This window comes from Mesoplodon densirostris, chromosome 2 (assembly GCF_025265405.1).
Source record: "Mesoplodon densirostris isolate mMesDen1 chromosome 2, mMesDen1 primary haplotype, whole genome shotgun sequence".
Classification (NCBI taxonomy): Eukaryota; Metazoa; Chordata; class Mammalia; order Artiodactyla; family Ziphiidae; genus Mesoplodon; species Mesoplodon densirostris.
This window is the reverse complement of record NC_082662.1, coordinates 16,987,954-17,003,492: the sequence shown is the minus strand read 5'-3', so window position 1 is coordinate 17,003,492 and position 15,539 is coordinate 16,987,954. Positions and strand designations below refer to the sequence as shown.

At 37.2% G+C, this 15,539-nt stretch overlaps 1 protein-coding gene across 12 annotated transcripts in view; it reads left to right on the top strand.

The window, feature by feature from the left end:
- The window catches only part of EIF4G3 (eukaryotic translation initiation factor 4 gamma 3), a 390,751-nt gene that overhangs the window by 358,992 nt on the left and 16,220 nt on the right, over positions 1–15,539 (top strand). For all 12 annotated transcript variants that reach the window (XM_060089107.1, XM_060089108.1, XM_060089099.1 and 9 more), the window contains 4 exons: positions 1,056–1,181; positions 2,339–2,420; positions 4,570–4,668; positions 13,169–13,315. In XM_060089107.1, the coding sequence (XP_059945090.1) occupies positions 1,056–1,181; positions 2,339–2,420; positions 4,570–4,668; positions 13,169–13,315 (454 nt within the window). The remainder of the gene's footprint in view (positions 1–1,055; positions 1,182–2,338; positions 2,421–4,569; positions 4,669–13,168; positions 13,316–15,539) is intronic.

Here is a 15,539-nt window from a genome sequence, read left to right as displayed (position 1 = left end):
AGGGACTCTGCCTTGTAGTTTTTAAGTGGAAAAGTGTTGTGTAGGCCTCTGAGGTAGGTAAAAAGGATGGCACACTCTGGCTAGAAACTGGAATTGCAGTGAAAAAGCACACATTTTATGTGTGCAGAGATCTAAAAGGATATGAAGACTAACACCACCTGCTCTTGGCCCCTTCATTCATTCGCCCTTTCCTTCTGATTATGTGTATTTCCTTGTGATTATGTATATGTCTCCTATAGTTTAATTCACTTTTGTTTTTGGACTTTTTAATATGCTCTATATTGGAATGATTAACAAAGTCTTGAGTTATATTTTTATACTTAAAATGAATAGCTATGATTTTCAGCCTAAAAAGACTGTGCTGATATTTTGTATTTCTAAATTTTATATTGAAATTCCATTTTACTTCACATTGAGAAATATTCCATAGCATGAAAGCCTGAAACCATTAGCTTTTCTTTAGAGGTCGAACAGTTTGTAACTTGTCATAATGATGATGTTATATAATAATGTTGTCAGGCTCTTTTGTATCCATCCAGTTTTCTTCCCCATTGTAAGCTCCTCAGTGACAAGGATTTTTGTCTTTTCTTCTCCTTGTGTCTGGTCTGCATTACACTAAGTTTTTAGTCAGTGCTTCTGACTGACTCAGAGGATATGATACTCAACTGTGGTGAACTATTTATATGTGGGATTAAATAGAATAGCCTATTACCCTAGAATTTCATATAACTGCCTCATTTTCATCATTTAAGTCTTTCAGATGTCACCTCCATACAGAGGTATTTTCTGATCACCCTCTAGGGATAGCCTAGTACCATAGTTCATGTTCTTCAGAGAATTAGCCCTATCTGCAAATAGGCTTTCGGTTGTTTTGTTTTCCTCCCCACACTAATATAAGCTCTTTGAGAGCAAAAACTTGTTTACTTGATGCCTAGAACAGTACCGAACATAGCAGTTGTTTAATAGGTATTTGTCGACTGGTTTTTGGTCTGTTTATTTAATGTTAACTTTTGAATTATATTTGCATGTGAATTTTTTTTCCTGTTCTTTTTCAGTTTTTCAGAAACACTAGAATTGGCAGATGACATGGCCATTGATATTCCCCATATTTGGTTGTACCTTGCTGAACTGGTGACCCCCATGTTAAAAGAAGGCGGAATCTCCATGAGAGAACTTATCGTGTAAGTTATACTTGTTTCTTTTGATGTGTATCTAGTTAAAATAACTCAGAGCTTACCAGCTGGCTTTCTAGCATAGTGCTCTTGCTTTAGTGCTTTTGAGGACTCTCACACGCAGCCTGTGGCTCTTTAAGACTTCTAATTTCAGTATAAACATGTTATATTTTTCTAAATTGGAGAAGTGATGGGGATATAATAGCCCTGTGGTCCATTAAGGTTAGATATGGCTCCAGAATCATGTAATTGGAAGGTGATTGCTCCTGGAAGCTTAATGTTAATCTGACTTTTATGTCTCTCATTGCTCCAATGCTGTAAGAAGTTATAGTTCCACATAATAACTTTCAGACTGTGGTACCTGCATAGCACATGCTCAGGTTGTTTTAAAAGGAGCTGAGCTCTTAGGCATTTCTAGATTTGGACGTGAGTGGGAAATTGTTGCTACATTGTGTAGACTCTTCTTCAAAACATTAGTATTTCCCCCAAAGCTGTTCACATAGTCAAACTCTGCATACTATTGTGTCCCTTTTCTTTGAGATTCACAAAGCGTATTATAGCACATTAAAAGTTATGAGAATCCTATAGTAAAACCAAGCAACAAATAAAAACTTTAGCTTTGTTTAAGTCAGCAGTGCTTCACTTAATTGACTGTAGAATCCTTTTTTGAGGAATAATTATTGGCATCCTGTGGAACACAGTTTGGGAAATACTGATATAGACTGTGAGAAAATTGGTTCCTTTCTGTTTCATCTGGATTCTAAAGAAAAGCTTCCTTTCTTAAAAACACTTCATAACCAAGCTTCAGAACTCCCTGCTACCTAAGGTGCTTCTCTTCTTTCGGCTTAAGGTGGAGCTCATGTAAATAAACAGATTGTTAAGTGAGACTGATCTTTGCATTGCTTCTGTCACTGAAGCAGTTAGAGAAAAAGGCAAAACCCAGGAATTCTAAAGTCTCTTTCCAGCTTCCCCATGAAGCGTAAAGTGAACCTGAAGTCTCTGAACTACTTCTGAAAATTATTACTTAGAGATGTTCTGGAATTTTGGCTTGCCCAGTATTATTTAGGTTGCACAGTATCTGTTCTTTTGGCATACATTGTTTGCATACTGTTCTAGAACAGAGAATTTGTTCAGAGGTACTTAATCACTACTCCTATCTTTTACAGAGAATTTAGCAAACCTTTACTTCCTGTCGGAAGAGCTGGAGTCTTGCTTTCTGAAATATTGCACCTTCTATGCAAACAAATGGTGAGTGTTGGATTTAGCAGCCTATTGGGAAGTGCAGTGATTTTGATCTTGGGTTATCCGTGAAAAGCTTAGATATCACTGTGCAGGTAACTCTCTTAACTTCTATTATTTGAAGAAAAAAAAAAGTGAGGTTTCTGGTTCAATCTAGTTTCTTCCAAAGGTATATTTGTCCTTCTGTTTTCTTGTAATTTGGGAAAGAATGATCTAATCTCAGCTAGATTTGGTACAATTCTAAAGAATCTCAAGATGTATTTTATTTGTGGCTAATGATTTTATCTTCTCTTGAAACAAAATGGCTATATTATTTATACTTCTTAATAGATTTCAATTGAAACTCCTCTGCTTTCAGAGAAAGATAAGATTCATAAAATGATTAATTTTACAATATTTTTGGATCATGGGCTAGGTAATCTGATTAGAAATAGGTGGTAAAAAAAATCATATTGATATCACTTACATGTGGAATCTAAAATACAACACAAATGAACTTATCTACGAAACAGAAACAGACTTACAGACATAGAGAACAGACTTTTGGTTCCCGGGGTGGGGTTGGGGTAGGGGAGGTAGGGAAGGGATGGACTGGGAGTTTGGGATTAGCAGATGCAAACTATTATATGTAGAATGGGTAAACAATAAGGACCTACTGTATAGCACAGGGAACTATATTCAGTATTCTGTGATAAACCATAATGGAAGAGAATGTGAAAAATAATGTATATATGTATAACTGAATCACTTTGCTGTGAGCAGAAATTAACACAACATGATAAATCAACTATACTTCGATAAAATAAATTTTTTAATGGCAAAAAAAGAAATAGGTGGTAAAAATGATTCTGCAGGATTGTGAATTTCTATCTTAAAGTTGCATTTATTTTAGTTTAATAAATACTGCATAATTCTCTGCAAAGCTCTATGCTAGGATTTTAGTCTGCAAAGGTAGCTAAATCTTCAAAGAATTTATAGACTGGAGAGGGAGACAAACAAATCTAAACCAATAGTTTCAAAAGAGAGTGTCAGTGCCATATTAGAGGTCTAAGACGTTTGGGAAAGTGGTGTAGCTTCACAAAGGTGATGTAACTCCTGGGGTGAGAAACGTCAAAACAAAACAACTCACGTATGAAAATTTTAGAGTGATTTCTGACTTAAACTATACTTATTTGTTAATAGTTATTCATAGATAGGTGTACTAAACAGTCTCGTCTCTAATTCTAGTTGATTAACCTATTTGTTCTTAATATTCTTTGCTTGATGGCACTAAAGTTTTTATTGAACCCCAGTTTATAGATCCAGAATTTTCTCCTGCTCTTCTACCTACTTGACTTTAGTCCCTAAAATTCAAATTCTCCTTAACTTTTATTTGTAGAAACAGAAAGCAAATTCTCACTTCTCCTAACTAAAACAAAATTCTCATAGAATATAAGCTCTGGAATTAGCCTGAGTTTAAATCCTGACCCTGCCAGGTTATCAGCTATACCTTGGGCAAGTTAGTCTGTGAAATAACTAGTACCTGTTCCTTAGATGACAGTTGCAGCCTCAAAGCCTGACATTTTCCTTTATCACTGTGACTTTGTTCAGGCAGTGGACTTGTACCTCCTCATCAGTTTTCCACCTGACAGCAGCTCTTCTCTGTTGTTTCCTGGGCTCAGCCTTGCACTTCTTCTTGCCCTTGAAATAATTCTCATTCCTTGATCAGGAGCAATGACTTCCTTAGTCATTCTCATGTTAGGTAGCATAATCATAATCTACTATGAAGAGAGACTCCAGGGAGGCTTATTGAATGGCTTTAATAGCAGATGCATATAGCACTATCCAGGAAAAGAGACAGTTTTGAATTTATAAGCTCTGTGAATTGGACTCTTTTTAGTTGATTATATTCATAAACCCCAAACACCAGCTTGCAGATCCCCAGATTAGTCATCTGGTAGAAGAAATTATTGAACGTTAAGCAACTATACTTCATTTACCATTACGTTTATGAACATTCAGACATCTCAGTTTGAAAGCTAAGTGTCCTAAGAAATTAACTTCATATCAGCAAGGAAAAGTTTCAGTTTTTTAGCCTTCCTTCAAACTTCTGTACTCTTGACTTCTTTTTCTCCTTCCAATGTAAAAGTAAATGGATTGGACTTAATGTCTGTTTTAGAGCCATAAGAAAGTGGGAGCCTTATGGAGGGAGGCTGACCTCAGCTGGAAGGATTTTTTACCAGAAGGGGAAGATGTACATAATTTTCTCTTGGAGCAGGTGAGTACAAGCAAGGCTTGTGCCTTCCTGTTTGATCGTAGTTGGTCTGTTTCTTAGAGGAGATAAAAGTATTTGTACTAGTATTCCAGTTATTAAAATTAGACCAAAATAGGAATCATGGTCAAGATGTCATTGTAAGTCCATGCTTTAAAGCCACTTTACCCAAAAAAACCTCGTGGTTCCTAAGGACAAATATTTTCTGATCTCTCGTCAGACTCAATCACAATTCTCACCAGGCAACTTTTAACAGCATCGTAGCTTTTTGTCTTTGCGTTCATTAGATGATAGATAAAAAAGAAAAGAAAATTTTAAGGATTTAGCCACACTTAGAAAACAAGCTACACGTCTCCATGAACCAGAAATGAAATTGATGAATAAAGTAGGGTTAATAGGGCTAAAGCTGCAAGTCTTCTGAGCTCTGGATCTGAAAGCAAATAGAGGCAGGAGAAGTTACTTCTGTGGGGTAATAGGGTCTAGATGCCCCTTTCAAGGTAGAAGATTGGAGACAGGCTTACTGCATGTCACTAAGTGGAAACTCGATAAATAAATACAAGGAAGTAGATATAGTCTTATAGGCAGAACCTTAGCTAAGCTGCCTACTGACTTGGTAACTGGATTCAGAAATCCACAACAAGGCAGAAGGCTCCATAGTCAATATAATCTGGTCCTAAGTAAAGAATTGTGGGGGATCAAATAGAGGCAACCATAAAAAGAAGAGTGACAAAACAAAAAACTTCCTCTCAAAATGATCCTGCAAGTCAGAATCCTAAAACATCTGAGGAAAATAAATGCTAAGACAGCCAACAAAATCGGCAATAAGAAGAAAAAAATCACTCTTAGGTAAAAAGAAAGTAATAAAGCAATCAGAAAATGACTTTAAGTATATTTTAAGCTGGATATATTTAAGCTCGATAAAGACATTAGGTTAACTGTGGACTTTAGCTTTCTTTTGGTTGTAGTCTAGATACACTGAGGAGTACTCCTACATAAGGCATAATTTATCTTGCATAGCTGGGCTCATAAAAAGTGGAAGAAATTCCCAAGTAACAAAACGAATAAGGGCGGAAAAAGCCAAAGATGAAATTGGCTCTGAGCGGTAAGCACATGTAAAGGGTGTGTTGCCTAATACCATTATAAGCGCTGCCAGAGATCTTGAAGATGTTGAAATGGTCCCAGTTCAATATTACCCTGGCTCCAAGAAGCAGCAAACCAAAATGCTCTTTGGAGAAAACTATACTCAACTTAGCTCTTACTTTCTGCAAATTAACATTATCTAAATATATGAGTTAATACTTAGAGTTCATTTAAAGTATAACGAAACAGGTAACCATGAGTGACAGTAAACAGACAATAAGTGCAAGATTTAGACTCCAGAGACTTGAGATAATGGAATCATCACTCAGCATATAAAATAACATTATTTTAAAAAGAAGGAATCACAAAAATGAGCAAACATGAATAGAGTAGTCAAAATGACTGGGCAGATATAAAAAGAGAAGGAGAAGAAACTAGACAGAATTCTAAGAGATGTTATGAAATTTAGAGGATAGAATGAGAAAGTCTAACATGTGTCTAATTGGAGTCCTAGAAGGGAAAATAGGGTGAATGGAGAAGAGGCAATATTTGAAGAGACTGTGGCTGACTTTTCCAGAACTGAAAAATATATGAATCTATATAGAAAGCACATGTATACCACATAGGATAGTTACATTTTAGTGAAACTACATAATATCAAAAGCAAGCAAAAAAGGATTTTAAAGTAGCTAGAAAGAAGCAGCACATCACCTACAAAGGAAAAGCAGACTTTGCAATAGCAACAATGAAAGCCAGTTGTTAATCAAAGTATACATAGATAACAATGGAAGATGGTGGCGTAATCTTTTTTTTTTTTTGCGGTGGGGGGGGCTGCATCGGTCTTAGTTGCGGTAGGTGGGATCTTTCATTGAAGCATGCGGGCTCTTCATTGCGGAGTGCAGGCCTCCCTCTAGTTGTGGCGCACAGGCTCCAGGGTACATGGGTTCTGTAGTTGTGGCGTGTAGGTTCCAGAGCGTGTGGGCTCTGTAGTCTGCAGCACGCAGGCTCTCTAGTTGAGGTGCAGGAGCTCAGTAGTTGTGGGGCATGGGCTTAGTTGCCCCACGACATGTGGGACCTTAGTTCCCTGGCCAGGGCTTGAACCCGTGTCCCCTGCATTGTAAGGCAGATTCTTTACCACTGGACCACCAGGGAAGTCCCGGAATAATCTTAAAGTTAATCTAGAGTTGACTTCCAAGTAAACTAACCTTTAAGGATAAGGGCAACATATATTTAGAAACTTAATAGCACACTTTTAAATAACCCGTGAGTCAACGAGAAATCGTAAAAGATTTTTTAAATATTTCGTACTGAATGAAAATGAAAACACAACACATCAAAATTTGTGGGATGCAACTAAAGCCATACTTAGAGTGAAATTTTTAGCGCTGAACACCTGTGTGTAGGAAACAAGTAAGGTCACAAATTAGTAACTTCAGCTTCAACCTTACAAAATTAGAAAATGGAAGAGCAAATAAAACAAAGTAAATAGAAAAAAGGAGGGGCTTCCCTGGTGGCACAATGGTTGAGAATCTGCCTGCCAATGCAGGGGACACAGGTTCGAGCCCTGGTCTGGGAAGATCCCACATGCCGTGGAGCAACTAGGCCCAGGAGCCACAACTACTGAGCCTGCGCGTCGGAAGCCTGTGCTGTGCAACAAGAGAAGGCTGCGAAAGTGAGAGGCCTGCACACCGCGATGAAGAGTGGCCCCCGCTCGCTGCAACTAGAGAAAGGCCTCGCACAGAAACAAAGACCCAACACAGCCAAAAATAAATAAATAAATAAATAAATAAATAATTTAAAAAGGAAATAACAAGAATCAGAGCAGAAGTCAATGAAACAGAAGAACAGTAGAGAAAAGTCACTGAAGTCAAAAGCTGGTTCTTTGAAAAGATAAAATTGATAAACCCCTAGCCAGACGAATCAGGAAAAATAAAAAAGAGAAGGCACCGGTTTCTAATAAAAAGAATGAGAGAGGTGACATTGTATAGATTCTACACATAACAACAAGTAAGAGAATTTTGCAAATAATCTTTATGCCAATAAATACATCAACTTAGTTGAAATGAGTAAATTTCTTGACACAAACTACTAGAGCTGACTCAAGAAGAATAGATAACCTGAATATCTATGAAAGAAATTGAAGTAGTTAACGTTCTCACAAAGAAAACTCCAGGCACCAGTGAGTTCAGTGATGAATTCTACCAAACATTTAAGGGAGAAATAATGCCAATTCTGCAAAGAATTCTACACCAATTCTTCCAAAACATTGAACAGGAGAGACTTATTTTCCAACTCATTCCGTGAGGCCAGCATTAAATTGATAACAAAATTAAGGGCATTTCAAGAAAAGGGAACTATAGACCAGTATTCCTAATTAACACAGAGAAAATCTTGTCAACAAAAATTCCACAAATCAAATGCAACAGTATATAAAAAGGATAATACATCATAACCAGGTAGGTTTTATCACAGGAATGTAAAGTTAATTTAAAATTTAAAAATCAGTGTATGGATGGAGGGAAGATGATATAGTAAGAAGTTCCAGAATTAGTCCCTCCACTGAAACAACTATTGAGCTGGGAAGGTCTGTTAGAATCAGCTATTTTGGAATTATGGAGTGGAACACATGCACTACCAATACCAGGAGGATTCTTGATGAAAAAAAGAGTCTGGTAAATTCCAGTATTTTTGGTGTTTTGCATAGAAAGCTATCAGCCCCCAGCTCTGTGACAGACAGCTGAGGAGACAGTAGCACCTTCCTTCTGGCGCCAGGTTGAGCCATAAAGACCTTGTCCTCTAAAGACGGGTGTTGTGTCTTTTAATCTGCCTAGCAGTTCACCGAGTATCCTGTGCCAGACCTTGATGTCATTTCAGCTCCTCACCCTGAAGCAACTTCTTGGATGGAGTCTGTCAGAGAACTTAAACAGAACACATTTATGTCTTCCCCACACCCCCATGCCCCTCTCTTTTTCTCATTGGATCCAGGCATTCACTGAAATCTCTGAAAGGTCACTGGCTGACTGCAGAGATAATGGATCAGAGACTTCAGTAACCATATACGAGAAGGAATATAGTCCTTGTCTAAAAGTCACTAAACAGATGACTGCAACATCATACGGGGTGAGGGAGAGAATCTAATGTCCAGATTTACTGCATTACACTGTCTAGTTTTCAACAACAAAATTATGAAGGATTCAAAGAAACAGGAAAATATAGCTCATTCACAGGGGAAAAAAAGAAAATGACAGAAAGCATCCCTGAGGAAGCCCAAACATTGGGAATACTAGACAAGGACTTTAACTGACTTAAATATGCTCAAGTTGCTGAAGAAAACCATGGACGAAGAAATAAAGGAAATCAGAATGATGAATTGAACAAGTTGAGAATACTGGTAAAGAGGTAGAAATTATAAAAAGGAGCCAAGTAGAAACTGAAAAGTGATAATAGCTGAAATGAAAAATTAGACTCTTTCAACAACAGGGTTGAGCAGGCAGAAGAATCAGTCAGCGAACTTGGAAACAGGGCAATTGAAATTGCTCAGTCAGTCAGGAATCACTGATTCAGCACTAATTTACTACGATGAAAATCCATCTTCAGTATTCACAATAGATACACTCTTTTACTAATTGTTTTGCTAATGAAATTTCTGGCATTGTTATATGAAACTGAATATCATTGAATTTTTTTAAAAGTCCCTATAGTTTATTTTTTTAAAGAAAACTTTAAATTGTAATAATACATATTGAAAAAATAATCCATTTAACATAAAAAGAGGCTTTGAAAAAAATTGCTCAGTTTGAGGAGCAAAGAAAAGAGAAACAAGAAAAATTAACGAAGTCTAAGGACCTAGGGGACACCATCAAACACATCAGTATATACATAACGTAGTCCCAGAGAAGGGAGAAAGGAGCAGAAGAAAGTATTTAAGTATTTGAAGTATTAAGTATTTGAATGGTCGAAAACTTCCCAAATTTGATCAAAGATATGAATCTACACATCTAGGAATTTCAAGGAACTCTAGGCAGGATAAAGTCAGTTTCACATCAAGATATAATGAAACTGTTGAAAGACAAAAACAGAAGAAATCTTGAAAGCATCAAGAGAGAAGAGACTCGTCACATACAAAGAAGCCTCAATAAGATTAACAGCCAATTTATCATCAGAAACTATGGCTGTCAAGACACTGGAATGATATATTTAAAGTACTGGGCTTCCCTAGTGGTGCAGTGGTTAAGAATCCGCCTGCCAATGCAGGAGACACGGGTTCGAGCCCTGGTCCGAGAAGATCCCGCATGCCGCGGAGCAACTAAGCCAGTGCGCCACAACGTCTGAGCCTGAGCTCTTGAGCACGTGTGCCACAACTACTGAAGCCCACACACCTAGAGCCTGAGCTCCGCAACAAGAGAAGCCACCGCAGTGAGAAGTCTGTGAACCACAATGAAGAACAGCCCCCGCTTGCCTCAACTAGAGAAAGCCCTGCGCGCAGCAATGAAGACCCAACGCAGCCAAAAAAAAAAAAAGAATAAAGTACTAAAATTTAAAGACTGTTTATATCTGGCAATATTTCCTATAAAAATGAAGAAGAAATTAAGACATTCCCAGATAAAAACTGAGTTAGTAGACCTCCCCTGCTAAACTGAGTCTTTCAGGCTGAAGCAAAAGAGCACAAGAGTGTAACTCGAAGCCATGCAAAGAAATATAGATAAATGGTAAAAGTAACCACACAGGTAAATATAAAAGCAAGTATTTTTATGTTTTTGGTTTGTAGCTCCTCATTTTCTTTGCTATATGATTTAAAAGGCAAATCCATAAGAAAATAACTATAAATATGTGTTAATGGGCATACATTGTATAAAGATGTAATTTATGAAAATAACTACATAAGGATGGTTTCCTCACAGAATTCCCATGAGACCCAGCAGTTGTACTTCTAGGTGTATATCCAAGAGAAATGAAAACATATGGCACCCTGATTTGAAGTCAAATAAACCTGGATTCAGGTTCCAATTTTCTACCACTTAAGACTTTAAGCAACTTACTTGATTTCTCTAAGCCTCATATTCCTCACCTATGAAATGCTTATAATAACTATCTGGTAGAATTTTTATGGGGATTAAATGAGATAATGTTTAAGAAGCACTGAGCATAGAGAGGAACTCAGTCAGTTACGGATGATGTTGTTATTAATAAAAACGTTTAGGACTTCCCTGGTGGTGCAGTGGTTGAGAGTCTGCCTGCCGATGCAGGGGACACGGGTTGGTGCCCCGGTCTGGGAAGATCCCACATGCCGCGGAGCGGCTGGGCCCGTGAGCCATGGCCACTGAGCCTGCGCGTCCGGAGCCTGTGCTCCGCAATGGGAGAGGCCACAACAGCGAGAGGCCCGCATACCGCAAAAAAAAAAAAAAAAAAAAAAAAGTTTAAAAGACAAAAAAATGAGGTTCCAGAAAACTTGGCCTTCTGTATCCTGAATTTTAGCTTTCTTCTAAAATGGCTGGTTTAGAGACTCCCCTGGTGGTCCAGTAGTTAATACTCCACACTCCCAATGCAGTGGGGGGGGGGGCCTGGGTTCGATCCCTGGTCAGGGAACTAAGCCTGTGTGCCACAACTACTGAGCCGGCGTGTCACAACTAGAGAAGCCTGTGCACCACAACTAGAGAGCCCATGAGCCACAACGAAGACCCAGCACAGCCAAAATAAATAAAAACTAAAATGGCTGGTTTAATGCCCTTTTTCTGGGAACCCGAGTACATTCTGCAAGAGGTAGTGATGAGCTGATCCATAAATTTGAAGCCCAGCCTTCTAGGTTCTAGGAGGATTCGATAACGTATACAGAAACACAGGGATTCTGAGAAATAAATGTTTCTCTCCAATGACCAAGGTAAACTTTACAACTCACCACTGACTCTGTTTGGCCATGGTAAAGACGTTCACTTTCACATTTTTATGTCATATTATATTAATGAGCAGTGTAATTCATGTTTGACTTTGCTGTTGTTGTTAATCACTCTCAGACCTTCAGTCATCTATGTAGGTTTAGGGTAGGTTAAAGAGGTATTCTGTGTAGGTGTTCTAACACCTAAGAGTGTTAGAACAAATTTGGAGAATGTTTCAAAGCTGTGAAAAATTGCCTGTTCTTAAAAGAACTTATGACCGTCTTCTTGTGATTTTGTATGTATACTGAAATGTGGTGGCTGAGATATTTATCAACATTGAATCAGAAAAATTGTAATACTGAATCATGTTTCTAAACTTTATAGGAATATATTTTAAAATGAGACATAAGTGGTAAAGACAATTAAAATGATAGAATGAAATTTTTTTTCACAGAATTCAAGGTAATTTTTTCTTTGTGGATCAAAGGAGGGTATAGAAATATATCAGAGTCTTCTAAGGTATTAGAGGAAAATATGTTAATAATCTTTAATATTTTAATCTTCATGGTTTTTGCATAGAGAAACTTCATAAGGCAAAACATACTTATATACCTCATTTCCTTATACCCTTGAAAATGAAAAATCATTTTGATTATTGATTTTTTTTAACTACCCATCTAAGAGTTAAACAATTATGGCATCGTTTCTCACACTCGGATTCAGAATGGTCAAGAGGTGTTTAAAGGACTTGACAAAACTAAAACTATAGAGTTTTTGACAGCTGCTCGGTGGCAATAGTGATACTAAATCATAGGCTGCAGAAAGGGAGTTAAATTGTACCCTTGCCAGTACTCCTGCCCTGCCTTAGAGCTATGTCACAGCTAAAAGCCAGACTGAAGCACCCAAGGGTATTATGTTAAATGAAATAAGTCAAGAGAAAGACAAATATTGCATGATTTCACTTACATGTGGATTCTACAAAACAAATCAAAACCCATAGATACAGCGAATAGGTAGTTGGTTGCCAGAGGGGAAGGGGTTGGCAGGGGTGAAATAGGTGAAGGGGGTCAAGAGGTACAAACTTCCAGTTATAAAATAAATAAGTTATGAGGATGTAATATATAGCATGGAAAATACAGTCAAAAGTATTGTATTGACTTTGTACGGCGATAAATAACGACTAGACTTATTGTGGTGACCATTTCACAGTGTATACAAATGGCAAATCACTATTTTGTACACGTGAAACTAATATAATATTGTATGTCAGATGTACTTAAATTTTTTAAAAAGACTGAAATTCAGAATGATTTGGAGGAGAAGTAAGCTTGCTTTTGTTTTTAAGAAGAAGCAGAGCTATGCAGTATTAAAAAATGGGGAAATATTCAGAAGGGTAATGGAGTGAGAATCTTTTAGAACAATAAATATAGAATGGCTTCTGCTGATCATTTTGATTCCATGTGCAATAGAAGAGATAGCCCATGACTTTGTTTTCCTCTCAGGGTGATAATAATATTGAATTATGTTAATATGTTTAACACTGTATGTTACAGAAGTTGGACTTTATAGAGTCTGATGGTTCCTGTTCCTCTGAAGCACTTTCAAAGAAAGAACTCTCTGCCGAAGAGCTGTATAAGCGACTCGAGAAACTCATTATTGAGGACAAAGCAAATGATGAACAGATCTTTGACTGGGTAGAGGTATAAAGACTATGTCACCTTCCCTGATATCTCTGAAAGAAAGATTCTTGTGGGATCCCTTCATTCACATATTTACCCTCTCACTTAATGGGAGTTTTTAACTTTAATGAAGTTAGTTTTTATTCTTACATGTTTATGTATTTGAAACTAATGCTGTTTTTCTATTTTTATAAGATTCGTAGTCTTTTATAAAGTCAGGTAAAAATATTCAGAACATAAGCCATTTTTCTGGATTTCTCATTAGTTTTGGATACACCCTGCATTTTACCATTCAAAAATTTTCATTTCTTTCTTAATGTTGACATGTTTTAAATACTAATCTGGATAAAATTAATAAGCAATATATAATTATTATTAAATGTGTTGACTGACATTTTCATAACGACACTCCCTTCTGGAAACTTCATATCTTATTTATCTTGTGGAGTCTGTTGATTATGTCCATTTTTAATTTGTTACTGTATTCCTTTAAATAGTAACTTCTGTTTATGTACATGTGTTTTATTTGTGCACATTTCCATGGGATCATATACTAATCCAAGTTGAAAGAAAGCCATTGAAGGCTAATCTAGTTCTCTCCCTCTTGCATAAATCTTGTTTTGTAGTCCTTCTAATGGGCTGTTGTTTTTTTAACAACTCATTTCCAGGCACTGAGAAATAATGAAGCTGCTGATAAATTGTTTTTTCTACCTATTTTCCCTGCTGTCTATATGATAATCTATCATCTCACCTAATTCAGAATCTTTTTTAAGTAATTTATACTAGTCAGTAAGATATATCCCTATCTCCCCCTCTAGGTTCTTTCATTCGTTCCTGAAATCTTGATATCCAGACCCTTGTCTGGTTATTCTCATACAAACATAACCTGGATTTTGAACATTCCTCACAAAGTGACATGTGCAAACTGAGCATGATCACCAAGTGTGGTCCAACAGGACAGTTACGTGGTGCTTTTTGCTTTTTTTTTTTTAACTCTGTGCTTCTGGCAGGCTCACTACACTGAGCTCAAACTGCTCTTTCAGTCTTTTTTTTTTTTTTAACATCTTTATTGGAGTATAATTGCTTTACAATGGTGTGTTAGTTTCTGCTGTATCACAAAGTGAATCAGCTCTACGTATACATACATCCCCATATCCCCTCCATCTTGCATCTCCCTCCCACCCTCCCTATCCCACCCCTCTAAGTGGTCACAAAGCACCAAGCTGATCTCCCTGTGCTATACGGCCGCTTCCCACTAGCTAGGTATTTACATTTGGGAGTCTGTATATGTCCATGCCACTCTCTCACTTCGTCCCAGCTTCCCCTTCCCCCTCCCCATGTCCTCAAGTCCATTCTCTACATCTGCATCTTTATTCCAGTCCTGCCCCTAGGTTCTTCATAACTTTTTTTTTTTAAGATTCCATATATATTTGTTAGCATATGGTATTTGTTTTTCTCTTTCTTTCTTACTTCACTCTGTATGACAGACTCTATGTCCATCCACCTCACTACAAATAACTCAATTTTGTTTCTTTTTATGGCTGAGTAATATTCCATTGTATATATGTGCCACATCTTCTTTATCCATTCATCTGTCGATGGACACTTAGGTTGCTTCCATGTCCTGGCTATTGTAAATAGACCTGCAATGAACATTGTGGTACATGACTCTTTTTGAATTATGGTTTTCTCAGGGTATATGCCCAGTAGTGGGATTCCTCGGTTATATGGTAGTTCTGTTTTTAGTTTTTTAGAAACCTCCATACTTTTTTTCTCCATAGTGGCTGTATCAATTTACATTCCCACCAACAGTGCGAGAGGGTTCCCTTTTCTCCACACCCTCTCCAGCATTTATTGTTTTTAGATTTTTTGATGATGGCCATTCTGACTGGTGTGAGGTGATACTTCATTGTAGTTTTGATTTGCATTTCTCTAATGATTAGTGATGTTGAGCATTCTTTCATGTGTTTGTTGGCGGTCGGTATATCTTCTTTGGAGAAATGTGTATTTAGGTCTTGTGCCCATTTTTGGATTGGGTTGTTTGTCCTTTTGATATTGAGTTGCCTGAGCTGCTTGTAAATTTTGGAGGTTAATCTTTTGTCAGTTGCTTCATTTGCAAATATTTTCTCCCATTCTGAGGGTTGTCTTTTCGTCTTGTTTATGGTGTCCTTTGCTGTGCAAAAGCTTTGAAGTCTCATTACGTCCCATTTGTTTATTTTTGTTTTTATTTCCATTTCTCTAGGAG